At 48.5% G+C, this 27,726-nt stretch overlaps 1 protein-coding gene across 8 annotated transcripts in view; it reads left to right on the top strand.

The window, feature by feature from the left end:
* Nucleotides 1–5,278: 5,278 nt before the first annotated feature.
* The window catches only part of Steap3 (STEAP3 metalloreductase), a 45,391-nt gene continuing 22,943 nt past the window's right edge, over nucleotides 5,279–27,726 (top strand). For 2 of the 8 annotated variants that reach the window (XM_039090296.1, XM_039090294.1), the window contains exons 1-2: nucleotides 5,279–5,425; nucleotides 6,075–6,209. In XM_039090296.1, coding sequence (XP_038946224.1) covers nucleotides 6,104–6,209 — 106 coding nt within the window. In that variant the 5' untranslated portion in view covers nucleotides 5,279–5,425; nucleotides 6,075–6,103. Of the gene's footprint in view, nucleotides 5,426–6,074; nucleotides 6,210–10,933; nucleotides 11,089–17,073; nucleotides 17,577–24,970; nucleotides 25,137–27,726 lie in introns of those variants that run through there. The other 6 variants (XM_063271985.1, XM_063271987.1, NM_133314.2 and 3 more) reach the window with 6 other exon arrangements.

Raw genomic sequence — 27,726 nt, 5'->3', positions numbered from 1 at the left:
GGGACTGAGCGTCTGCAGGCGCCAACAGCTAGCTCCTCAGCTTCTATGGTAGGGAGCTGATGGCTGTTTCTCTTAGAAAAATCCCTGACTTATTATTAGACTTAGCAGGTGACAAGGTGCTTCTCTTAAAATCACAGCTAGAAAAGTAAAAATGGTGCTTGGTCTAAATATTAAAGACATGTGTAGCCACTTCAATTTTGTTTCTGACTGGTTCTAAATGTATAAATATGCTCTACATGCCTTGGTCATGGATTATTGGCTTTTAAGTTATTGGATATGGTTAAAAAGGTGTAACATTGGTAACAGAAAGTTGGCCTAAAACTGTAATTTGGATGAAGTCATTCTAGACAACATGTGGCATGAGCCAGCCTAGGGAAATAGGTCTAAATTGAGATAATATTTTTATGGAATTCTTATTCTAGAAACCAGGCTTCTAAAAGAATTTAGGGCAATGTCTCTTTGTTGAGGCATCGGAGACTGCACCATCGTGCGTTCATATGTAGGAATTGGCAGTCAAACTTTGTAGCATGAAGGATAGACTCGGTGTTTTGGAGACTAGATTTTAGAGACTAGGTTGTTGGGAGGTTGAGTTTTGCTTTCCAAAGTTGTGGTTTGCCCTGAAGTTACCTATATTTTGATGCTAATTCCACTGCCTGAAGGACAGCTGCCTAGTCACATACTCAGAACTCAGGTGACATTCCAAAGTTGTGGCTGTGCTCTGGTGTTATAAGGAGAACTTAAAGATAGTGATTAAAGATTGCCAGTGTTACATTGACTAACTCAAACTTATTTATAATTAAGAAAAAATCAAACAGATAGAGATTGTTACAAGATTTACAAAGGATTGATGAGGTTTTGGAACTTGTGAGAGCATTACAGTTTGTTTGCTTACTCCAACTGCCATTTCAAGATAGATTTAGAGGGCTGATTTTATACAATTTGTTTACGTCCTGGCAATTGTGAGTTTTCATTTCATGAGCTTGCTTATAATTTTAGAGAGCCCATAAAGTGATATCATTAAAAATTTTACAAAAAAATGGCTAATAGCCTTATATTATGTAATTTTGTCACTACTTCGATGTAAGAAGTTAAAACTTTACATCTTTCAGTGTATATGGAAATTTTTACTACAAACCTTTGCTCTCTAAATGAGCTTTAATATTTGGGGAGTAGCTGTTACACTACTCCAGAAAAGAATATTTGAAACTAATTTAAAGCTTCTAAGGATATGTTAATTGGCTAAGTACCTCACCTTAGCAGAGGACTTAGGCCTTTGTTATCCTCATTGGAGATAAAGCTTCAGTTGTGTTAATACAGAATTGTAGGCTAGAGTCTTGAAAGTATTTTAAAAAAGAAACCTGGTAAAACATATCTTATTCCAAACAGCAATTAAATTGGTTATTACAAAATACTGATATCTGGCCTATCACATATACAAATTTTTCAGGCAAAGTTGATAATTTTATTCTTTGCATGCTTTTGTATTTACTGTAAATTTGTGCATGCAACCCATAGAAAATGTGCTTACTATATTTATAGGTGGCTCATCTAATGAAAAGGCTACATGTATGATTGGATCGCTTGTTTATTCTCTTCAGTTTCCCCTGCTTCAGCACAGATTATTAAATTACGTGCTGTAGCCACTGTTTTTAAAATTTAAAAAAAAAAAAAACAAGCTTTCAATTCATATACTGATAGCCAATGTGTGGCATATGGTTTACAATTAATTAAAAAGTTTTCTTTTCTTAGATACTACTAGCCCTCAAATTTTACAATTACTTAATGCTTTATTAGAGGCAGGTTTTCTACTTGAAATCAGTGAGTGATGATTTCAGTGTGAATGTCTGACAACTCACTGTCCTTTCAGTGCTCTGGCTCAGACAACTAAAGAAAACCATAGACCCAGCTCTTTAAAAATGGTAATGGAGTTGATAACACACCCTCACAAAAAGAGGAAGACTACATTGCTTACTTTCAACTCCCAGCCTCACCCTGCCAGCTCAGGGATTTCTAGTACGACTGAATCTGGACAATATTACAGGATTTGGCATTTCTAATTAATGCTTATGTTTAGGTAAATAAAGCTGGTGAGGGGCTGGAGAGATAGCTTAGTGGTTAAGAGCACTAAGTACTGTTCCTTTATAGGCCATTTAAGAACACAAACTGGATTGCCTGGACCCCTTAGCAAGGGAGGACAATGATACCAGGCAGATTATAGGCCTTACATAGGAACAACTAGTCAAAAAATCTCATTCTTTATATCACCAAAACAATAATGCTGGAGATAATAATTTGGTATAAAAGTCAATTTATAAATACAAGTGCTCAGTGTCCTCAATTTAATCCTCAAGGACTTATCTTAATAAATAATATCTTAACAATATCTTAATAAATAAAAAGGGGGAGTTATATCCCTGTATGCTATACAATTATTTAATAATACTCCTTTTATTTCCAATTTTAAAATTTGGATGGCAAGGAACACTCTGAGTTTATGGCACCCTACGACTAGGCATACTTCTGCCTAGGTGAAATAGAAAGATCCACATATTGGCATGATCCTGTTCAGATATTCTATATGGGGAAGAGGGAATGTTTGTGTTTTTTCTACAGGATGCTACAGGAGTGTGCCAGCTGCCTGAGTGGCTGGTGAGACTTGCTGATCCTGGGAGCATGAAGATTCAGCTCTCCTGGTTCGGGTCCCTGGAGTCATTCCTGTGCCCTTGGAGGAAGATGGAGGATTCCCCCTCATCTTTTGTCATCACAGAAATTCTGGCGTTGCTGCAGTCATTGTGTCCCATCCCACCGCGGTCTGCACTCCAACCCTCTGTGCACTGCTGCTTTCTGGAGAAGACTGGACTCCAGCTGTTACCCCTGCCCCCCTCATTCCCCTGGTGACTCTTGCTGCCTTGACTGGTGTTGTCATTTTGTAGTCTGTAGTTTCACAGGAATGCCATCTGCGTGAAGCTGCTGTGGACTGCGGAACTCTGTCCTGGTTCTGCAGATCTCAGACATGGTTCCATTGCCTGCTGGTTGTTCCAGAGAAGAATGACCAATCCTGAACTGTCCTGGGAAAGACCTTGACAACAGAACTTTGCTTAGTCTCCTTCTTCTCTTGCCCCCCCATTAGGTCCAAGGGTAGCGCCCTTTCGGGACCCTGAATAACTGGGTCCCCGCTGGACATCTCCCCCCCCCTCTCTCTCCTCCTCCTCCTCCCTCCTCTTCTTCTTCCTCCCTCTCCCTTTCTCTCCTTCTCCCTCCCTCTCCCCCTCTTCCTCTTCCTCTATCTGCCTGCAGGTCAGGATATAAAATTCTCAGGTACTGCTCCAGCACCTGCCTGCCACCATGTTCCTTGCCATGATAATAATGGACTAAACCTCTGAAACTGTAAGCAAGTCCCCAATTAAATGCCTTTTTAAATAAAAATTATCTTGGTCATGGTGTCTCTTCACAGCAATAGAATAGTGTCTAAGACACAACCCCAATAAAACTCATTGGTCCATCACGTTGAACTTGGGTGGTGTTATGGCTATCCTTGGCTGCAAAGTGAATATATCTGGAATGAACTACAATCAAAACAATGGAGGGCATACCAGTGAGAGATTATTTTTGCTTGGTTTGAAGTAGGTGAATCCACTTCTAGTCCAGACCTTTGATGTGAGAAGACAAATACGCCTTTAATCCAGATCTTGTGATGGGAAGACACACCTTTAATCTGGGCCACACCTTCTGCTGGAAGGTATAAGGACACAGACATGCCCTTTGCTCGGTCGCCCTCACCTTGCTAGCCCATTCCTTCCTTCACTGGCATTGGGGCCTACTTCTTTGGGATTACAGCATTTACTGAAGACCAGCCGAATTATCCAGCCTTGTGGACTGAGCAACTACTGGGTTTTTGCTTCATATCCAGCTAGACTACATTCTGTAAGTCATTCTAATAAATCTTGTGTATGTGTGTGTGTGTGTGTGTGTGTGTGTGTGTCTGTCTGTCTGTCTTTGTGTGTATAGAGAGATATTCATTCTATAAGGTCTTTTACTTTATAGATCCCTGACTCATTCAAACAGTGTGTGCGCGCACACACACACACACACACACACACACACATATTGGTCTTTGTGGGCTCCTAATCTGGTGTGCTCCTGTTGTATCTTCTCAGGACAAATATGTCACACAATAAAGCAGAGGAAGAAGCTTTATTCAATGTAGTAGTGTTGGAAGGAGGAACAAACAAGAAGTCCAGTGCTCCATCCTTCAGGTTCTGACATGCAGTTTAAGTTTAAAAGGGGGGCGAGAGGCATGCCTGGCTAGGAAGCCCTGGTCACGGCATGCCTGGCTAGGAAGCCCTGGTCACGTGCGGGCCTGCTTGTGGTGGTTGTTGGGCCTCAGTCCCTCCTCCCAAGGTGGTGTGATATGGTGTCAGAGCTGTGGGACATCTCTTTCCAGGAAACTAGTTTCCCCAAAGGCCTCCAGACTTCAGGCTTTTTCTTCTCCCAGCACAAGGTTCCTGGGGAAATTCCAATTTCTTGTCTATTCCTTCAATTGTCTTAGCGCTAAAGAGAATATCTTCATTCCTGCCTGGAGGGCTGGAGAACTTCTAAGGTCCCCCAGCCTGTCACAGGATGGAGTCTTTCCCAGTAGCTTTTGCTGTAGTGGGGTGTCTCTAATTCGAGGACCTAAGGTACCTCTAGTTGGCCGGTGAAGAGCCTGAGAGGGGCTGGGAAAATGGCCTTATAAGCATGAGGTCCTGACGGGCAATTGCAGTATCCTGCCAACGTCAGGCATGACAGAGGACACCTGGAACCTCGGCCCCAAGGGGCAGAACCCATGCGTGTTCTATACTCACCGGTGACTCTGCAGACCGAGGTGCCTCTTGTTTCTCCTTTACCCTAGAGGCCCTACTGACTGGTTAGAGCACAGAGCCCTGGACACACAGCAGGTCTTAGGCCATTGCTGTCTTTATCTTTCCAGGCCTGGGTTTCTCCTGTGTGTAGACACCAAGTTCTGAAGCATGCTCAGCCGGTATGGGTGTATATGGAGTCAGTGACACCAGGCAGACAACTCTTGGTGACTTATCTGATATTCCATGTACTTACTTAATAGCTGGGTGATTGTGGGGAGTTGAAGCATAAAGCTGCTGCCTTGTTGTTAAAAGGCCGGGGACAGCTGCTGAGCTCTCCCTAAGCAGGGTGGGGTTCATGGTCTGGTGCCTGTGGGAGAGCATTATCTCCCCGGAGTCATTCAGCATGCACCACCCCTGAGAGGCCTCACACTCATTATCTCAGACCTTGAGCTAAAGGATTCTCCCAAGGGGAGGAGGCCACTGCTTACTGGAGCCCTCCACCTAGGAAGGAGTGGTTATAGGTGACCCATGGTTCAGGGGAAACTGGTTCAAATCTCCGGTATGCCACATCTCAACTTATGATGGTGAGTCACTCTGTTATCTGAAAGATTGGCCTGATCTGTTCTTTTGTTCTTAAATTTTTATTACATTAATATTTTATTACCTTTATTTACTTATTGTGTATATATGTGGGGGTGCACATGTGGAGGTCAGAGGACAACTTAAAGGAGTTTTTCCCAGAGATGGAACTCTGGTTGTCAGGTTTTGACTTCACAGCAGTCACCTTCTGAGTTTCCTCCTTGGCCTTTTTGTTTTGACAGATGAGGTCTCACTGTGTAGCAGTGACTGGCCTTGAACTCACAGAGAGCTGCCTGCTTCCGCCTCCACCTCTGAGGGCTAGGAGTAAAGGCGTGTGACTTTACATCCATCTCTGATCTAGTCCTTTTGCTGAGTTCTCAAAGTGGCACGGTTACCAGTTTGGCAAATGTGGGCCGCTTCCCTCCTCTCCCCTCCTTTTGCAGGACCCAGTCCCAGGACGTAGAGAACAAGAGGGCAGGGGGAATCCCAACCTTCCTACTAGAGGCTTTGTGTCCACCTTTGACCTCGGTATGCTTGCCGCTGACCTGAGGTCATTGACCAGCACCCTCCACATCCCACCAGGTCCTGGGCGGGGCCGTGACCTGCTTGTCTGGAGCTTGGCTCACACTGTTTACCACTGCTCAATCATTGCAGTGAGCTCCAACCACCCAGCTTCAGAGAAAATGGCTGCAGAGGCCCACGGGCAGCAGGACTCTTGGCCCTCCATCCCCTCAGAGAGCTGTGGAAAGTCACCCGGGAAGAAAGACAGTGCAGCCTTCTCTAGACCTGGTGAGCTGGGGTCTGTGTGGCAGGGAGGAAGCTGGGAATGGAAGACACAGTAGGTACCGTATGCAACTTTCCTGAGCATGAACTGATTCCAGGTGCTAGGGTTCCTTTCTCAGAAACCCCAGAAGTCCAGGGAGGCATGTTTCCTGCAAGCAAGTGCACGCTCTCTTCTTGCACATGTGTGGATTCATGCCTAGGGTGTGTGTGTGTGTGTGTGTGTGTGTGTGTGTGTGTGTGTGTGTGTAAGAAATGTCAGCCTCAACCTCCGCCTTACTTTTTTAAAGATCCTCTCACTTGGCCTGGAGTTCACTGGATTAGCTAGGCTGGCTGGCCAGAGAGACCCAGGGATTATTGGTCACTGCCTCACTGTACCTCTGCATCTGGCTTTGTGTGTGTATGTGCCTATGAGGAGAGTTTTGGGGAACCAAATTCTGGTCTTCTTGATTGCATCTCAAGAACTTTCCTTACCCAGCTATCTCCCCAGCCCACCTCATTCTTTCGGGATTACAGGAAAAGGGAGAAGGATTACCAGTGTGTTGAGTGTTGATGGGGTGAGCTTGCCCCAAAAGCATGGCTCACAGTGAAAAGCTTGCCAATTGATAGTGTACTAAGGACAGCATTGTCAGGAACACCGCTTGTGTGCTTATCATCCGGTAAAGGAGAAAGTAAGGTAAGCTATAAGATGGCTGCTGTCAGAGAGAAGGATGCTCTAAGTATTTCCCTGAAGCTTTAGCAGGTCCTGAGTGTCTGAGTGTCTGAAGGCTGCTAAGTTGTGTGTGTGTGTGTGTGTGTGTGTGTGTGTGTGTCTAGGTCAGAGAACAATTTATAGGAGTCGTGGGCTCTGGGGCTGACTCAGTTAGCAAGTTTGGCAGCTTACCTGCTGAGCCTGGCCTCCATATTTGGCCCCCATCTCCATGTTTGGCCACAAGCAAGGACTATTGATTGCACATAAAAACTTTGGTACCAGGTGATAGGTTATTTCTCCACCACCGGTGGTGAAATGAGCCAATTCAAGTCAGATTAGATAGATTAGATTAAAGAAAGGTTTACTGGGAAGCTGCTCTTGGGCCAGTTCACTGGCCCCAAGGATTGAGGCCATGGGAGTCTCCGCAGGGGGCGGTGGGGGTCAGGGGAAGGGAGAACACAGAGAGAAGGAGAGCAAGAGACCAAAAATGTCTGGATTGCATAGGGAAGAGCCTCTGGGGAAAGGCGGTCCAGCCCCTGAGCTGAAATATTCATGGCTGGGGGGCAGGATATGTCTGGTAGGGACTGAGGGATCCTGGGAAAAACCTGGGGGCAGGTCTGCTTTGATATGTAAAATATGCACCTCAGTCTTTGAGTCAGAAACCAAACACTTGGGAGTATCAAGGCCAGCCTGAGATACTTGAGACCTTATCTTAAAGTTCACTTAAGTAGAGGAATAGAAAGATAAAACTATAACATTGCTATAGTGGGGCAGCAATCCAGGTGCAAGGGATTGGGGAAATACTCAAGGTGGTTCCCACTGTCCCCATAAGCCACACCTTACAGTAACCAGTGATACACCATACTAGGTCACAATAGTGACAATATACTTTTGGTTCCAAGACCAGCTAGCTTCCAGAGCCACCCCCTTCACCTATCTGTCTCGGTTCTCTGGGTGGGTCTGAGATGGCCTTTACCCACTGGGTTATGTTAATACCAAAAGATTCCTCACTTTTCTGGACCACCCTCATGATCTTTCACCCAAGTGCCCTTTATCTCACATATACAAGGGAACCCCTCACCCACCCATGCATGGGTGGGGGTGCTCTCTTGGTGCCTGACTTAGTTGGAACAGAGCACAGCTAGACGATAGGATGTTCCTGGGGCCTCAGCCAGGGAGGAACAGATTCAAATGGCCTGGCTCTTGACCAAGGCAGCCAGAAAATATGGCGGCTTCCTGTGGCCATCTAGCATTAATAGGCTAGTAGAATATTTATTTTTTACACAGAGTCAGATGTGTTCTGTCCTCATCTGTAAGTGGGGGATCAATTCAAGAACAGGAAAGCAAACAATATCCCACTCCTTGCTGGGCCAAGTAGAAGATGAATTTAGGTTTTCCTCCTAGATGCTCTTGTCCTCGTAGCCAAAGGGCTAGCCTTATGTTTAAGCAAAAGAGCTACCTCAAGGACTCTGGAAATAAACCATCCAGCAACTGAATGGGTAGACACTGTGTATGGCCCCTGCTGTATCTGCCACATTCCAGTGCAGTTGGGTGGGTACACAGGAGAGCGGAGTAGCCAGGACCCCTCTCTGACAGAATCTTTGTATATGTGTTCATGCATGTGTGTGTGTTCATGCATGTGTGTGTGTGCATGTGTGTGTGCATGTGTGTGTGTGTAGATGGATTTGTACACATAGGTGCTTAGATGTAGGGCCAGACCTTGGGTGTAGTCCCACAGGGTACCATCTACCTTGCTGTTTGAGGCGAGGTCTCTCACTGGCCTAGTGCTCATGAAGTGGGCTGGCTAGTGCTTTGCCCATCCCTGCCTTTCTAGCACTGGGATTACAAGCCTGTGCCATCATGCCTGGCCTTTATATGGATCAACCCAGATCCTCATGTTTGTAAGGCAAGCATTTTACTGACTGAGCCTTCTCTTCAGACAGTTTTTCAAGACCCAGCACTTGTGTGGGCAACATGCCAAGGCATCATACTGCTCCAGACATTGTTCTTGTCTGCCCTAGACAGGGACCGGCCCTCGAATTTTGCCCAGCCTTTGAAACCCTGTGTGGCACCTTGGGGTAGTATAGCTTGAATGGATAGAGAACCTCTAAGAATGGCCACAGGAACTCAGAGACGTGTTTGCTGGAGCATGCTTGGGCAGTGGGACCCTTGAAGGAGGCTAGAAAGGATCTAGTCAGTGGAGTAGACAGATCAGAGAGATGGCAGTGGGTTGGGGAGGGGGAGGGGTGGTGGGGCATGGACATTGTGAAGGAAGCCCCTAGCTAAGAGAAAGTTCAGGATGCTTCAGGGACCTCTGGGTTACTGGGAGAGCAGGGAAACTCCTAAGAGCAGCATTTCCTTCTACAGAGAGCACAGAACTCTGCTTCTTCATCCCACTGTACCTTTAAGGGAAAAAAAAATCATTTATTGTGTGTGTACCAAGCTTGAACAGTACACATATGGAGGTCAGAGGACAACTTTTAGAAGGTGTTTCTCTCTTTTCACTTCATGGTCCTGGGGGATGGGGGACTGAACTCAGGATTAATGGGAACTGCCTTTACTCCCAAGCCATCTTGTTGGTTTTCCCTGGATATTTTCAGGCCATCCCGAGGCCCAGCCTTCTTCGGGCCTCCCTAAATCTTATCTCCAGATACCCTGAGGCTTCCTGGAAAACAGGATTCTTAGAATTCCTCAAAGTGACTTCCAACTGAGCTGTGAAGCTTCACACCTGTAAACCCTGCCGGGGCGGGAGCTGTGGCTGAAAATTGCTAAAAGTTCAAGGCTAATCTGGACCTCTTAGGGAGGCACGGATTCCAAAAACAAAGCAAAACTAACAAGGGACCAGGGAGATGCTCAATTGGTAAAGCATTGCCCAGCAGGCTGGAGGATCTAAATTCCCATGTTAAAAGCCAGCACACCAGGCTTGTGATCCCAGCAGAGGGCAAAGGAGATAGGACTACTCCAGGGCTCACCAGCCAGCCTAGCCTAGCTGAACCAGTGAGCTCCAGGGTCTGCTAGGGACAGGGTTTCAAAAATATATAGTGGGTGTCCAAGTAAAGAGAAGACCTTACCATTGATCTGTGCCCCTCAAGTACACATGCTCATTTGTGCATGCGCCCGTCCCCCAGCACACGTACACATAATAAACACTTATAGGTTCCTCACCCTCCTGAACAGTGTAAACGTCAAAGCCCCTTAGTAGGAGTTAATGGACTATCCTTCTTCTGACCTCTAGGAAGTCTAGAAAATCTCATGTCCCATGAGCCGGGGAAAACCACGCTCCCGTTTCCCATAAACTCAATATGAAGTTAACGCCTCTGGGGCTATCAGTATCAGGTAGGAAATGCCATAGCATAAGTCTGAAACGACATCTTTATGCTGTGCCCTAGTGTGTTGCTGTGTGACAAAGCAGGGTGCACTGAGGGGGGTGGGGGGACACAGCATCGGCAGTGTCCCAGGGCAGCATAGTACCTTAGAACTCAGAGGTGTATGTAGGGTTCTAAGTAGTTCCCAGAGAGTCCTGAAGGACCGCCACAAAAACCAACGGGGCCTTGAAACCTGAGACTTCTGAGAGCAGGGCAAAAGTCATTTCTAAGGGGTCAGAGGATGCAAATGTGATCCAGCTACAGTCACCCCGTTCCGGTTGCAAACCTGTACACCCTTGCTGGAGACGGAGGGGTTTGCTGTTCCTGATTTCCCTGCAGAAGAGGGAAGAAACCCACCCCCACTTGTCACCCACATGTGCAGCTCTAGCCTGCTGCCTAAATGACCACTTTGACCTTGATCATAAACTGTCCTTGGATTTTAAGCGTTCTTCGAATGGGGGAAGGCGGGCAGAGGTCTCCACATCTCCCCACTCCCTGTTCCTCCTCGTCGTTCTGGTGGTCGGTTCTGCTCCCTGCCAGTGAGCAGACCAGGAAGTGACAAGACAGGCTCTGAGACTCCCTAGGGGAACCGCGTCGGGTGGTGGTTGGTGGCTTCCTCCACTTGTAGTGTAGGGCGGGGACCGCGATTGAGGCCAGAAGGGGTGGCACTGCTGGATAAACGGCGGCAGAGAGCTGGCGGGTGGCCACTACCCTGCCAGGTCCGGCCCCACAGGCGGGCGGGGCGCAAGGAGAGGAGGAGCCTAAGACCGAGCCACCGCCTCCTCCCGCGACCTGCAGCTGCCAAGGCTCCTCCAAGCGGCCAGCTGCCGAGGTGAGTGACCCTGTCCCGGCTCGCGTGCGTTAGGCTGTGCACAGTCCCCGGGACCCCTGTAGCGTTCTTGCCCTGACGCACCCTGAACGGTCACTACTGGTCGGGAAACCTCGTCCCCTAGGACCAAGCCACGTGAGCCTGGTGGCAGAAGATCCCAGCGGGGTGCCCACAGACCAGGGGAAAGAGGGCATCTGGAGCCGGGGTTGCACTTGTTAGCCGCCCTCCGGGCAGCCCTGAACTACCACGGGTCCCACGTGCTCTTCGGGTTGCTTTTTTTTTTTTCCTTAGCGGGTTTTAGGGGAGGGAGTGCCTAGTACCCAATAGGCAGACATGCCTAGTGCCCGCCTCTGCCCGTGGAACCTTAGCCTGAAAAGTTCTTCCTGCCTATTGAAATCTGGGAGTAGGAGTGTAGCAGTAACTTTGGTCACTCTAGTTAGATAAAGCGGAGGTTGTGTCTTAGGCTGTTTGGATCAAGAAGCAATTTGTGCTGGTGGGTATCGGAGATGGGGGAGGGGGGTGGATGGATACCAAGAAGTCTAACAAGTGTTCAGAGCCACTTCTAAAACAGGCTTCTGAAGTCGAGGTTTGTGGAATACCCTAGGGAGGGAGGTCTGTCCTCCAGAGTGCTGCTTATGATACCATTAGCAGCCAATGTTTCTCTTATATGCGCCAGGGTGCGTGTAGGGGCTCTGGGACTTCAGTCCAACTAATCCTGGCAGCCTGGAGACCCTGTTCTTCTGTTACTCAGGGGAATGCTGAACCTTCCAGATCCTCCGTGTTTTGCAAGGACACAGGTAGCAAATCATAGAAGTTGTTAAGACTTTCCCAACAAAGAGGGCTTCTAGGAAGCCAGATCCTCAGAATGTCTGGACAGCCCTGTGAATGCAGTGCTGGGTGAGAGCAATGTCTACATGAGGAAAGGGTGTGCTCTCTTAACTCACCACAGGGCTGGTGTGTGTAGCCTGTGTCCATGTAGAGGCCAGACAGTGAATGTTGGGTGTCTTCCTTTATTGGTTTGCACATTTTGAAAGATGGACTCACTCACTGAACCTGGAGATCACCAATTGGCTAAGCTGTCTGGCCAGCAGTCCCTGGGAATCCTCCTGTCTCCGCCTCCCCAACGCTGCCATTACAAGTATGCATGGGTGGGCTAGCTCTTTATCTGAGTCCTAGACACTTCACTGACTGAACATCTCTTCATCCTTGCAAAGGCTGTTTAAAGAACAGGTGTCCAGTCCTCCTGGGCAACCAGCGAATCCGTCGGGAGCACTTGGAGGGCCCAGCTGTGTGTCTGTCTGTCTTACTCATCTCTGTCACCAGTGGTCTGCAGGAAGCAAATGCTTAACCAGTGTTCAAGGGATGAAGAGATGAAATGGGACAAGCAATGCCATGGGAAAGGGGTGGGGATGGAAGGCTTTGCAAGGGAGGCCTTGCCGTGGGAGGCTAGTGGCCTCAGAGCCAGCTGGGAGCTCAGGATGGCCCAACTGCTTGTCTAGAGTTTGATCAGATTGCCTGAAGCCTGCTGAGGGTCCTCCATGTCTGATCTGGTTAAGCTTGTGTCTCTCCAGCCTGAAGACACCAGAGAGCTGCAGTCCTGACCTGGTCTGGCTTCTGTCCTTGTTTCATGGTTCTTCTTTCCTTAGCCTCTTCGGAGACAGACTATTGGGCAGGGTTTCAGGGTGTTAAAAAGTGAAAGTTGTTGATCAAAGTCCAAAGCCACACACCTTCACAGTGGCTAGCTAGAGTCTGGCTTTGTAATCTGCAAACAGCTAAGTCTGAATCTCAGCCAATGCTGTATGTGTCTTCTGGCTCTCTGAACCTAGTTCTTCAATTGATAAGCTTTGCCTGGGCCCTTGGGCACTATATCCTCATGAAACAGAGAGTGCTGCCCACGGGCATTAATTACATAGAACTCCAAGTTGTTTGTTAAGTATGAGATTCCTCACTCTGCTCACAAGGGTTTGAATATCAATACTATGTGTTTGGGTTTATGTCTGTGTTGGGGTGTGTGAATACATGTGTGTGCAGGTGTGCACGTGTGTGTGCTCACATGAGCGTGAAGGCCAGAGGCCAACCCTCAGCTGTCACTCTTGCTTTTGCTTGCTCACTGCTCTGGCACTTGCCAATTCAGCCTGGCTGGCTGGCCTGTGAGCCCCAGGGACATGCCTGTTTCATCTGCTTCCCTCAGCTCTGTGATTACAAGTATGCACCACAATGCAAGCTTTTTTTTAAAAAAAAAAAAATGGATTCTGGGGATTGGACTCAGGTCCTCACGCTTTCGAGGCAAGTAGTTTTATCAACTGAGTTATTTCCCCATGTCAGGTTTTAGTATTAATCTGATTGGACCTTCCAGGGTCATATAGAAAAGACTTTCGGAGCCCACAGTAGAGTGTGAGATCCCCTTTTCTGTGACAGGGCTGGCCCCAGCTCCAGGCCCCAGGAACCCTTGCTGAGAATCTGGGTGCCTATCTCCAGGAGAGGAACAAGTCTCTCTGTGCTCCCTGCTCTGCAAACTGAAACCTTAATAGGCCGAGGCAGGGGTGGAAGGCCTTCCGGGACTTGGGTTCTCTGCCTTCCAAATGAAACTGGATCTGCCTCTTGCTGCCTTCCCTACCCTGCAGAGTGGTTGGAACTTACTGGGTTGGGCAGACAGGAGGTGGGTACTTTAAGTACTCTATGAAATGTCTATATAGTGTCTAGACCAGGAATAGGCCTCTGGATTTAAAGGCGTTTGCCGATTTATAATCTACGTGGGCTCTTTTCCTCCTTTGTGAAGGGATGGGTGTGTGCCTCTGTTTTGTGATGTGTGAAGACATGTGCGTGCCATGGTACACAGGTGGAGGTCAGAGGACAACTCAGGAGACCTTGTGGTTCTCCTCTTTACATGGTTACCAGGTCACCAGGTCAGCAGGTTAGCAGGTCAGCAGGGCTTGTGCAGAACGTACTTTAACCAATGAGCCATCTTACCAGTGCTTGTCTCCTTCTCCTGCCCCTCCCGTGAAACCTCATTCTAATCTGTGAGGTTATAAAGGTTATGGGAGTAGGTTCATCACATGATACACAAGTATCCAGTCAGGAAATCACGTCTTCTGGTTGACCCCCAAAACTGGGCCTATAATCTGTCCCACTCCAATAGTGCACTGCAGTTCACCCCCTTTCCTGTCCTTGGCCTGCCATGCAGTAATGCCATCCCATCTGAAATGACAGTTCTCATTCCTGAGCCATTAGCTTCCCCACTAACTGAGCCTGGCCCAAGCAATGGTGTTATCCTTCCAACCACGTGACTTTTCCAAGGGCGGACTAGCCTTCAGTCTCTTCTTTCAACCCCATACCAGAGACTCCTTGCCACTCACCCCTAGGTCTGTCCAAATCCTGCTTCATCATTCAACTAATACTTATAAAGCACTGACTAGGTGCCAGGCACTCAGACCAGCACAGCAGGGAAGACCACCGAACTGTTACACTCACCTGAACCCTCTGTATCTCTGAGTGCAAGTAAGGAAAAGGCCTCTCCCTTCCATGTGCCTAGCCCTCCAGAGCACTGTTTTGAGTAGATCTCTGCCTGGTTGCCCCTGCAGTGTAAAAGCCCTCCATCAGGAGAGTTAGCACTCGCAGACAACACATCCTTACCTGTCACCTCTGTCACCCACAGGAGCAACTGTGAATTCCACTCACTGTTCCGAGTCAGACAGGTGTGTGTCTGTCTTACGCTCCGTGCCAGCGGCCTGGTGTTTAGACATTATTTCCATACTGGGAACTAAACACAGGGTTAGAGCATTCTGGGCAAGTGCTCTTGCACCGGGCTGCTCCCCGGCTCCAGTGGCTTGATTTAAGCCTCTTTAGCTATCAGGTTAGGGGATTCATCTGTACAAATGAGGAGACGGTGCCAAGAGCACCACACTAGCCAGTGGCACGAATGTGGAGGGATATAAGGATCAGTGAAGGGTGGAGTGGGCTGTCCCGGGGCATTTGAAGACAGCAAGGCCCTCCTGGGGCTGGCGAGCAGACCTCCAACAGCAAACCCCAACCACCAATACTACAGGCATTGGATATTTGTGGGGCGGCTGTCTGGCTGTGTGGGGGAGTAGGTCTGCCATTCTTCCCGGTAGTCTTATGGAGGTAGCAGGACCCCAACAATGAGGTTGGGTGTCTCCGAGGGCAAGCGTGTTCTAGGTGGCTGTGATCCTGGTGGAGCTGACCTGGGCAGTGTGGGATGTGACATGGAGCTCGGTTGTTTGGGTGACCAGCCATACCTGTGCAAGGGTCAGAAGCATACAGGAAGCAGTGGTTGTACCCAGCAAACAGATGGCCCCAGTGAAGACTGAGCCATGTAAAAGATGAAGTAAGTCCCTCTGGCAGTCCCTAGAGAGGTGGCTCCAGACTGGCCGGAGCCGGAAGTGGGGGAAGCAGCCAGAGCCTAGTCATGAAGGATTTTGATTGGGCCGGAGGTGGTATTCTGGAAAGCCTTGCTCCTAAGGAACCAGGCTCTGTGGCTGGAGACCTTAATGCACCTCTGTTTTCAGGGTCTCCCAGAGCAAAGCCCCACGGGGGCAGGTGGGACACTAAGGAACTACACGGAGAGAGTCCTTAGCTCCTTTCCGCTCCACCCAGCAGGTGTTTTATTTCCTGGGGAAGTGTCCTTCCTCTCAGAGCACTACTCTAAGGGGACCTGGAGATCTCCCAGCAACCTTGGCTGGGACACCGTATGCTAAGTCTCCTGTACCGAGTCAGGAATTTTGTCTCAAATCCTGCTGCCCAGATCTCTGGGTGATTCTGGAGCTCACTGGTGACGAGAGCTTTCCTGGGACTCCCACTGGCTCCGCAGCCATCTTCCAGCTCAGAGTGAGGGACTGCAGGAGATGGACAGGTTTCTGTCCCCAGCTGTACTGTGCAGGGATCATGTGGGACCCCAGTAACAGAGAGCAGATTCAGACAACAGACAAACACTGAGTAACTTGTGTTTTTCAGGGCTTCCTTAGTCACTGTTTTACTTAATGGTCAAAACAGAGGGAACACTGGGAACATAGCTCAGCTGGCAGAGTGTTTGCTGAGCATGGATGAAGTCCAGGTCTCCAACCAAAGGCTCACATAAACTGGACATAGTCGACTATCCCTGTAATCCTAGACCTGGGGAGGTAGAGGCTGAAGGATCAAGGGTTCAAGGTCATTCTTTACAACGCATGAAGTCTAAGACTAACCTGGTCTCCATGAGACCCTCCGAGTAGGAAAGAAGTCTTCTCAAGGTCACACTGTTAGCAGGTAGTTAAGCTCAAGTTCATCTTCAGGGCTGTCTGAGTACAGCAACCCAGCCTTACTTGATTCAGAATGGGTAAATGTTATCTAGGGCTATGGGAGCTGATAGATGTCTAAAGCATCCAACAGCAGGGGGTTGGATTTCCAAGAAAGTGGGTTTGGGTGGATTAGGAGTATGTTCAAACTCAGATGGAAGGCCTCCCAGTACAAGAGGGTCACAAGTCAGGGCATGAAGCAAGAGAAAACAAAACCAGTTTCTGTATTGACCTGTGCTGCTGGACCCCGTGAGATTCCAGAATCTAGCCCTGCCCCCAAAAGGTTTTACTGTTAGGGACCGGCATAGAGGACCACCTGTCAGAGCAATATGGCTCTGCTCTAGTTGTTAGTCCTTATAAAGCCACAGACTGGGATGTGTCCAGCAGACTTCACTGGACTGCAAGTTTGCTAGTTCTCGGACAGACTGAAGACAGTAAGATACGTCCATGCACAAGGCATCTTGGTTCCCATCAACAGTATAGTAGCTTCGTGAACTCTGGGCTGCCTTCAAAGCCTTGGAACTCAGTGGTAAGCAGCCCGGCGAGTGGGCGTGTGCCTTTATCTACCATTTCCAGTGAGATGTTTCTAGAGCTCTCTGTCCCTCATCTTCTGCTACGGGCACTGTCTGGCATGTAGTGACAAAGAAGCCTCTCCTATCAGCACAAAATGCTGAGAGAATTCTCCAGAAGCCGGAACAGCCATGGTGATTGCAATGAATTACCCTCCGGGAAATTGATCAGTTGCTACTTTGTTACCATTATGCTTGCTTTGTACCTTGAAGGGTCTCAGTGTCTCAGTCTGCCCTCTCCTTTATGCTCTATGACATTTATTCATTTTATGCGTCCTGGCTTCAGCTTGCCATCCTGCCTCAATTCCTGTACCAAAGGTTCTGCAGTCTGAGCCACTAATTACTACAGTAAGGTTTCCTCCCCAAACAGGAAGTCTCCTGCAGAATTGCTCTCTCAGGGCACTCTCTAACCAAACATCAGCCACCTCTCCAGGGCCAGTCCTCGTGGCCAGCTGTAGGCGGGCAAACTGAGAGGGGAGGTGTCCGGGTTACTCACTGCTTCTAAAAAACCACAAGCAGACTGCCAGAGGTGGACGCTTTAGTCAGAAGAGGAGGCTTGCAGTGGGATTGTCTGAGCACTCTAAAACTTCAGACCTCCCCTGAAGATAGATGGCGCAGTCACCTGTTGCCGGTAAGTCTGATCATGGCCTAAGACCTGGTTCACTAACTAGTACACCATCCTCTGGCCCACTTGAGGGTGCTGTTCTGGTCTGCAGATTTACCAGAGCCCAGAGACAGCAGTGTTTCCCTGAGGGTTGCACAGCCTCAACCTGGCAACAAAGAGAACAGTAGAATAAGATCTTGTCAAAATAAAGTGGGGGATTGATTGTCTGCTGTGTGTACCTCCGGGCCACCTTCTCAGGGAGAGCGTTCAGTCGGTGATACAAAGACTTTTCAGAGTGTACGGCTCCGGTTTGCACACACAGAGAAAGCAGCAGCTTTGTGGGTTTTAGTGTGTGTCGCTTTAAAAAAAATTAATGTTCGTGATGTATTTCTGAGGAATGTGGGTCTGCTGGGAATTATAAATTTTACACAGAACTGCTGGCTGCGAGTAATCGAACTGGATTTTTCTAGAAGGGTTTGAAAAGCTAGATGTTTGTAAAAGCTCTATCAATTATTCATTTGCTTTTATTCTGCAAAGTGATGTGGGGAGAAAATGCTGTTTTCTGTCAGATCAGACTTGTGTGCACGAGTGTGTGTGGCCTGGCTTATGTGCATGGCCTTTGTTTTCTCTTCAGCGGGCACAAAACTGCCTTCCTTAAAAAAATAATAATGATTTTTATGATGTCTAAATAACAATCCCAGGCAGATTTACAAGAAACATAACAGCAAAATGTTTGTACGAGTCCATCTGATAGGAAAGATGGCCACAGAGGAAACCGAAGTGTGCCACTTAAGACATTTGACTGTCATTAGTTTTTGTTTTGTTTGGGGCAGAGCCTCCTATAGCCCAGGCTGGTCTCAACCTCATCATGTAACCAAGGACAATTTGGAACTTCTCATCCTCCTGCCTCTACCACCCAAATGTGGAAATAGCAAACACTACGATGCCATTAGTTTGTATGGTTCTGGGGATCGAACCCAGGGCTTCCTGTGTGCTCCGTAAGCTCTCTACCAATTGGCCTGCATCTCCAGATCTGCCACTCTTCTCTTCCCTGTTCTTGGGAGTTAGATGTAGGGGTTGGGCAAGGAGAGAGACTGTGGTCCCTGAGCCAAGGAAGGAACAAGGGCCTGGGTCTGAGTGAACCCTCATTCAAGACCCAGGATGGAGGACAGCCCCACTCTAAAGGAGCAGCAGGAAGAATGACTGGGAAATTGTTCCCAGCAGCTCAGAAAGAAGATATAGGACACAGGAAGGAAACAGACATGAATATAGAACCTGATGCTGACCAGGTGACATCTGTAGCACCCACATAGCCTCCACCCTACCACCCAAGGCATCAGTTGAATTCGGAGACTAGATGAAGGCAGAGCCAGCTCTGGGTCCAGGAGAAAGTCCCTTTACCTGTCCAAGCCTTCATGTGATGTGTAAAGTAGAAGCATCTTCCCAACACACCCAAGGTCATAGATTGCTGCATGGTGACATCTGGTCTTGTCTTCTAATCTCGTCTCATTTGACCCTGGGTATTTTGGCACTTACAGAGTGCTGGGGTGTTCTTGCTGCTTTCCTCAGTAGCCTCATGCCCCCAAGGAAACCTTGGATTACTACTTGAGGAAGTCATGTGGCAGAAAGAGGGAGAAGGCGTTGTCCCTGGGAATCTCTTCTTTTTTGCAAGGGTGTAATTTTCATTCGGGCTATGTGGGCAATCCCCAATTTAATGATAACTTGATATAGGATCTTTCAACTTTAGGGAGGTACAACACCAACAGCATTCAATGGAAACTGTTCTTCGAATTGTGAATTTGGATCTTTTACAGATTGAGGCAGACTGTCACTGGAAACAACTGCTCACAAATTTTTCTAGTCTTACCTGGGATCCTCTGTCCCTGTCTCGTCTCTGGGATTACAGGCAGGCTACCACTCCTATCTGGCATTTATATGGGTGCTGGGGATCTGAACTCTGGTCTTAGTATGTTCATGGCATGCTCTTTACCCCTGAGCCATCTTCGCAGCCCAGAAAGACTTTATAGACATTATTATTCCCTCCACCTGCCTGAGGGTTGTAAATTCATATCAAAGGCTGTTAGGTTTAACATTGCCATAAACATGTGGGAAGGGATGATGGGAGATTATGGGGCTTCCCAGGACTCCAAGGGAAGGTGCAAGGCACTGTATACTTGTTCCGTCCCTGCGACAGAGAGCCCAGTGGATCAGAGGACAAAAGCATCAACTTTTGTCTTAAAGAGGAACTGGGAGGCTTCTCTTTCTTCCTCATCGTAAAAAAAATGCATGCATATGTGTGTACTTACATGTGTGTGTGCCCTTATATGTAAGTGTGCTCACATGTATGTACAGAGACTGTATGTATGTATGTATGTATGTATGTATGTATGTTCATGTATGTTTGCACTAACATGTATGTTCACATGTGTGTTGGGGGGTTGCATGTGGAGCCAGAGAGTGACATCAGGTGTCCCCTTCACCAACTGACTCAGGGATCTGCCTTCCCAGCACTAGGATCAGTGCATGGCACCAAGTTCTGATTTGTGTGTGGGTGCAGGGGATCAAGTTTTTCATATTTTCTAGGCAACCACTTTACTGACTGAGCCATTTCCTTAGCCCCAGCAACTGGGCCTTCTGTTGGGCCTTTTAATTGCTGATCTTAGTTGCAAACTTGTCTGGATCTGATAGTTATGAAAGTTGCTAGGCACTGCTGTGAGGGGCTTTACTTTGGTTTTGTGGGGTTTTTTGTTTGTTTGTTTGTTTGTTTGTTTGTTTTGTTTTGTTTTTTGTTTTTTGGGGTTTTTTTGTTTTGTTTTTGAGACAGCCCTGTAACCCTAGTTAGCAGAGAACTCACTATGTTGCCTTCAGTCGCACAGATCTGCCTGGCTGTCTCTTAAGTGCTGGGATTAAAGATGTGTGAACATCTTTAAGATTATGGGAAGCCCCATAATCTCCCGTCATCCCTTCCCACATGTTTATGGCACTGTTAAACCAGGCTGGGCCGAGAAAGAGACTCTTTTGATAAGATTACGAGTCAGGAAGACCTACCCTAAATGTGTGTGGCCCACCTTCTGGTGGCAGCACAGATAAAAGGATATGGAGAAGGAAACAATTGCTTTTGCCTGCTGCCCTCGGTCTTGTAGTCAAGCTAATTTTTTCCTGCTGAAGCAGCATAACTTCCCCCCTTCCCACTGATGCTAGAACCAGCTTCTTTAGGTTTCCATAGAAGACTAAAGCCCAGTAGAGTCTCTAGACCCATAGGGACAGTTTGAAACTGCTGAGATACGTAACCAGTACACTGAGAAACTCCTGCATTCCTGGCCCCTCTAGCATGAGATAGCCACTGTTGGATTACCTGGACAACATCCTGTAAGTCGACCTAAAAGTCATCCTGATTCATCTCTTGTGAGGAGAGAGTAGTTTAGTGACTCTGTTCATAAAACTTTTGGCCATCTGTAGAAAGATAAGGAAAATAGTGATGTTGGCTGGTGACTTCCAGACTCTCTGGGTAAAGAGACAAATGTACGAACTTAGTGATAAAATTAACCAGCTCCAGATGCACATCAGCAGGCAAAGGTTTTTCTAGGTGTGCCCTGGAAGGATCTTCTCCCGGGCAGCCATACATTTTAAGTTGCTAAGAGTCAAACCCAAGCCCCTCCTATAAGGTTGGCCAACTTACAACAGAAATTCAAGTCTCAGACCTGAGTGAGGCCAACAGTTAAAGTGAGGATATTGATTAGGGGGAAAAGGTGATCCTGTGGCCTAAGGTGGAGACATGTGTTGGGGAGAACCCTAAGGAGGTTGAAGGTGTTGAATCTTCAGATTTCTTCATCCGAGGAGGGTGTGCCCCCACCCACCCCCGAAGTATGGCCCTCTTCACTCTAGTCTGTGGGAATTACTCTTGCAGTGTCTGTAGAATGAGACTGTCTCTGTAGGAGATGCTGGGCAAGACAACACGGATATCCCTAAGTCCCGTGAATCATTGTCTGTACGTGTATAATGGGACTCAAGGCTCAATAGGCCCCTAGAGGGGAAACGAAGAGGTGTGCTGGCCACACCAGTGAAGAACTTAATGGATTTGCTAATCTGTGCAAGCAGAAGTCTGCGGAATATGTGTGGGGATGGATCTGAGGGGTGTGGGATAATGGTGGAGGGATTGAAAGAACCAGATTGGCTGGGGGTTAATGTATATGAGCTCCTTGCACAGAGATTTTAGGTACAAAATGGAGCTGCATACAGTTAAAGTGCCAAACATGGCCACAACTTTAGTCCTTAGTGCTCTGGAGGCAGAAGCAGTGGATCTCTGAATTTCAGGCTAGATAGGACTACATAGACCATTTCCATCAATCAACCAACCAATCAATCAATCAACCAATCCCTGAAGAGTTTTTTTGATATGTTGCCTGAAGTATTTATTTAAAAAAAAAAAAGAGGCCTACTGAGAATGAGCCAGAGAAGCCGGATATCCTTTGGCTTGGTGTCGATGAAGGGATTTGGGGATTTGGGGAAACTGGAATGCTAGAGAGGACCCACTGTGTTAAACCTAATCCTCCACATCGGAAGGGCCCAGCACACATGCCCTTCACTAGTGCTGGGAGACGTTAAATGGCAAGAGGAGCACCAGCATGTATGACGACCTTCGTTGTTGCCTTTTCCCTTGGGCCCCACCTAACGTTGGTGTTCAACTGGACACTGGAAAAGCAGTGACGCAAAACTATCCTTAGAAGGATTACGAACATTAGGGCCACTGTCACGCACTTGAGAGATGCAAGGGTAGAGGTTCCTACCATATTCCCTTTTGACTCTCCTATTTAGCATGGTGTAGAAGACAGATGGACTGTCTGGTGATGGCCGAGTCCTGAAAGCTGCTCCCCCATACGTGGTTTCCGTCCTTGAGCGGATTAACACATCTTCTGCTACCTTTCTCCCCAGCATCTGCTCAGAAGGACCATCAGGAGCAATTTGCTTTTAGCCAGCAAGGCCGGCGGTATATCTTTACTGTTCTTGACGCATCAAGAGGTTATTAATTCCCCAGGCCACGGTGGCGACATCATCGCTAGGCTGCTGAGCCCAGGCTGTGTAAAAAAGCTAGCTGAGGGGACTGGAGCGTGGGTAAGAGCACTGGCTCCTCTTGCAGAGGACCTGGTTTTGAGTCCCAGCTTCAACATGGCCGTTCATGACATTCTATAACTCCAGGTCCAGGGGTTCCAATACCCTCTTCTGACCTCTGTAGTCACTCTACACGTGTGGTGGGCACACACACATGAAGGCTCAACACTCATACAACTATTCGAAGCTAGCTGGGCACGAGCCCATGAGTAAGTAGAGTTTTAGCTAACATGTTTGCACTGCTTCATCTTCTACCCTGAGCTCCTCCTGCTCAAGTTTCTACCCTGACTTCCCTCAGTGGTGCATTATGATCTGAAAGTATTACCAAAGAAACCCTTTCTTTCCTCCTCAAGCTCCTTTTACTTAGTGTATTTCCCCCCCTTTGTTTGTGTGTTTGTTTGTTGTTGCCCTGGCTGTCCTGGGCCTCACTATGAAGACACGGTTAGCCTTAGAACTCAAAATAGATCTGTCTGCCTCTGCCTCCTGCGTGCTCAGATTAAAGGTGTGTGTGTCAAGCTGTCCTGCGAGGACCAGATCATAGAGCCGCTCCCCAAGTCCTGCCATACCAGAGCAGGCTCTTTCACAGGAATCAGAAGGCTGACCCCAGGTTCCTCCTGGGCCATGGCGCAGGGGAACCAAGCCAGTGAGCTTTACAGCAAGAGAAAACAAACTAGAACAGACCTTGAGTTTTGTTAGATGGAGGGAGGAAGATTGGCAGGCAAAAAAAGATTAATTCAGAAAACCAAATATGATCCCTGAGGGAGAAGAAAGGGAGGAGAGGGGATAGGAGGGGACGGGAGGGAATGGGAGAGAGAGGGAGAGTGAGAGGGAGGGAAGGAGAGGAGAGAGATTGAGATTTATGTTATCTCATCACCAATGGGATGCAGGGCCCCAGCTTGGTTCTAGGAGAACAGCTAAGACACACAAGCACACCCTGACCTTGGCACAGAAACCAGAAGTTACATTATTCAAACAAATAGTAAGTGAGCACCTACTGGATGCCAGGCTCTCGGCCGAGTGATGGAGACGCATGTAGGAGTTAAAGGTAACCTCTGCCTCACGCAGGGACCGACAAGTGAGCCAGTGGGTGAAGTGGGCAGAGCAAGTCACAGAGACCAAGGGGAGCGGCTCTATGATCTGGTCCTCCCAGAACAGCTGGTGAGGGTGTGGAGACCAAGGTCAGTGTCCTTAAGATTGCAGAGGAAGGGGCAGGCAGAGAGAGGTTCCTCCAAAGGCTTTCTGGAAAAGAAACTCCTAACTAGACAGAACGGGAGGAAGTGATGTCATCAAGCTTGAGTCCCAGGAGGAAGGCCTGGAGCTGTCTTGGTGTATCTTGGCTACCTCTGCCTTTTCTGTACCCCCACGCTTCCCAGCCCAGGAGTAAGGCTGGGCCAAACTTTTTTGTTTTGTTCTGTTTTCTGATTCTTCAACTCCCTGCCCATGGCAAGAGGAGGGCAGCCTCGGCCTTCAGGATGCACGGGCTCCAGGCTCTGCAGCTCCAGTCTCCCAGGAAACAACGGGCTACCTCACTTCGGGTGCTGAGGATCTAGGCTCAGATGTGGTTTTTCCATGACCTCCAACCTGACCAGAACAGCCATCCAAGAGCTGACTGAGTGACTCACAGCCCACCTCCTGTAGTTCTCTGTCCACAGCTAAGCTGGCCCTCCCTGGCTCTCCTGGTGCCTGGCTAGGCTCTCATTGAAGTCTGTGATGGTGGAATACGGACTATGAACTTGATAGGGTGTAGAATCACCTAGAAGACAAGACTCTGGACACACCTATTAGATTATCTTAGCCTCTGGGCCTACCTCTGAGGGAGCTAGATTCTGTTAATTAAGATGGGAAGATCCAGTCCTAAAAAAAGGAGAAAGTGGACTGGGCACCAGCAATCCTCTCTCTCCTGACTGTGGGTGCCATGTGACCATTCTCCTCTCTTGCCACCACCACCCCTTCCATGCCATGGTGGACTGTACCCCTGAACCATGAGCCATAATAAATCCTCCTGTAAGTTTCTTTTGTCAGGATATTTTATCACAGAAACAAAAGAAACTAATACAGAGAGGTTTTTTGTTTTGGGTTTTTTTTTTTGTTTTGTTTTGTTTTTGCTTCCAGCTGTATTGTAGAGTCAGCCCATCTCCTAAAATCTCTTGGGCCTGGTATCTTGCTTCCCTTGTGCACATAGTAAGGATTCAAAGACTATCTGAGTGGATTCCTCTGAGGAGGCATGGCAGGACTGAGTGGGACACTCTGCACATGAATTACTGTGTTAATGATGCTGTGTAAGGAAAATTAGAAGATGCAGGGGCTGTCTCAGGCCTCAACCTTAGTGTTGACAACAGGGCTTCCCTCTCCTCTCTCCTATCCAGCACTGACCCTCGTGCTGAGTCTAATGGCCGTGAGTTGAACTGAGCTGCCCTGAAGAGCAGCCGTTCTGACTTTCACTGCTGAGTTGAAGAAGGGAAACGGAAATGATGAAAGGTGGGCATCTGTACTCTTCAGCCAAAGTGCTCAGTCCTTCGAGAACGTCCTCCCAGCCAGGCTGTGTGTTAACATCCTGGTCTTCCAGTTTTTGTGACTTTGCAATATCACACTCCTCACACTTGTCCCCAAGCCTGCTGTGGGCCTGGTGACTTACCTGCCGTTGGGTTTAATCTGGCTGAAATATCACCTCATCCCCCACCCCCTCTCCTTACTCCTGATATGGATGGTTATTAGTGACCTTGCTCACTGTCTCAACAAACACCTAAGGGAAAGAAAGCAACTTCAGGGAGAAGGGCTTGTGTTGGCTCACAGTCTGAGGGTGCACGGTCCATCAGAGCAGGAAAGGCACAGTAGCAGGAGCGTGAGGCAGCTGGTGCGGAAGCAGAGAAATGTGAGTGCTGGTGCACACCCCATTTTCTTTTAATTGATTCCGGGCCTAACCCGTGTGCCTGGCCCTTCACATTTAGGGTGGGTCATCCCCCTTCAGTCTAATCTACAAACTCCTTTGCACATACCCAGAGGTCTGTCTCCTAAGTGATTCTAGATCCTGTCAGAAGTCCTGACAGCACCAGTTCTTGAAAGGAAGAATTCAGTCAAAAGACAGCTTAAGCAGAAGTTTATTTGGTAAACAAACACTCTGAAGGGAGATTTGAGTAGGCTGCTCCAAGGCAGAGAACTTGAGCTTCTGAGATCCCCCTGCCTCCACCTTTGGAGTGCTGGGATTATCTTACCTGGTGCATGTGGTCTTCATGCGTGCTAGTCTCAATAGTCTTACGTCTCGGCACAAGCTAGAGTCCTTCTGGAAGAGAAAAGCCTCCACTGAGAAGTTGCTTCCATCAAGTTGCCTGTGGGCAAGGGAGCGGGCCACGGTCTTCATTGGTCTGGAAAGGTCCACCCCACTGGGGACAGTGTCACCCGTGGGCTGGTGCTCCTGGGTGCTAGAAAGCAGGGGAGGGGCAACAGGAAGCAGTGTTCCTCTATGGCCTGTGCTTAGGCCCCTCTTGCCTTGTGCAGACTTCTGTCTGTAATGGAATGTGATGTCGAATGGTAAGGCCAAAGTAATCAGCAACAGAAAAGGAACTGAGTACCCTAGCCGGCACTTCAGTGGGAACTCCCCAGCCCTTCCCCAGCTCTTGTGGCCCTGCCTACCACAGTGGCACAGAGTGTGACCCCTGGAATTTCAGGAACCCTGCAGCAGGTTCTGCAGCCTCAGCAGATGCCAATGTTACTTCACTGAAGTTCCTGTGTCAGGGACGGCACTAAGTGCTGGAGTCCCCAAACCAAACAGTCCCAAGTTCCTGCCTTGGTGGAGCTTGGCGGCTGGGGAGGAGCCAGGCAGAGGTGGGGGAAAGACTGCACAGCAGAGCCGAGGTTGCCCTCCAGGGCCAGGGAGGCACAGGCGTAGCAGCTGTGGGTTTGATTTGGGAGCTGGGGATCCTGACAGAGGGGTGGCCTGGGGTTGCCATGGCTTATGGACTGTCACTGGCAACCCCCCAGGCCCCACTTCTAAACCAACTGGTGTCCTGCCCATCTTCCTACTGGGCCATCACCCCGGGCGCCACTTCCTCCCAGCCTCTGCTTCCTTTGGGTTGTCTCCATTTTCTTTTAGACAGGGTCTCGTGTAACCCAGGCTGGCCTCACACTCACTGTGTAGGTGAGGATGACCTCACAGTCCTGGTCCTCTTGCCTCTGGGATTACAGGCGTGCACCCGTGCACCACCACTTCCAGTTTACCGAATGCAGGGGGCAGAGGGTCAAAGCCAGGGCTTCTTGCGCACTAGGCAAGCTCTCTACTGACTCAGCCGTGCCCCACCCTACTCCTCACCCCATTAAGCTGGCTTGGGGTGAAATGCATGCGTACCTTCAGGCCATTATCTCAGAGAACATATTTGGAAAGTGTGCTATATTGATCTGGAAATCTATTTCTGCTTTACAAGAGGCAAAATGGAGGGTTTTGTCGTTGTTTGTTTTTTTTTTTTTTTTTAAACCCTACACAGAGGAGTGAGGTGAAGACAGTAAATTTAAGAATCCTAAAGACTAGACGTCGTAGCGCATTTCTTTAATGGCCAGCCAGGACCACACAGTGAAACCCTGTCTAAAGAAGGGGTGGGGCACAGAGCTGAGCCTTTGAGTACCAAGTACCATGGCCCCTTGAAGGGAAGAGGCTGGGTTGAGATGAAGTGAGCTTCCATAATCCTTCCCCCATTCCCTTTCCCCTTCTCCTGTGGGCCTCTCACCCTGGCACTTCAAGTCTCTGTGAGGCTAGGCCCTTCTTCTCCCACCGCAGTCCAGCCAGAAGAAGATTTCCCACAGATAGGCAACAACTTTTGGGATAGCCCCCACTCCAGTGGTTCAGGACCCACATGGAGACCATGCTGCACATCTGCTACACATGTTTTGGGGAGACCTAGGTCTAGCCTGTGTATGTTCTTTGGTTGGTGGTTCAGTCTCTTACAGCCCCAAGGGTTCAGGTTACTTGACTCTGTCGGTCTTCCTGTGGAGTTCCTATCCCCTTCGGCCTGCAATCCTTCCTCTATTCTTCTATAAGTCCCCAAGGGTGTGGGTGTCTGTATTTGTATGAATCAGA

The sequence above is a fragment of the Rattus norvegicus genome, chromosome 13 (assembly GCF_036323735.1).
Source record: "Rattus norvegicus strain BN/NHsdMcwi chromosome 13, GRCr8, whole genome shotgun sequence".
NCBI lineage: Eukaryota > Metazoa > Chordata > Mammalia > Rodentia > Muridae > Rattus > Rattus norvegicus.
The sequence above is the reverse complement of the archived record's forward strand: the minus strand, read 5'-3'. Positions and strand labels throughout refer to the sequence as shown.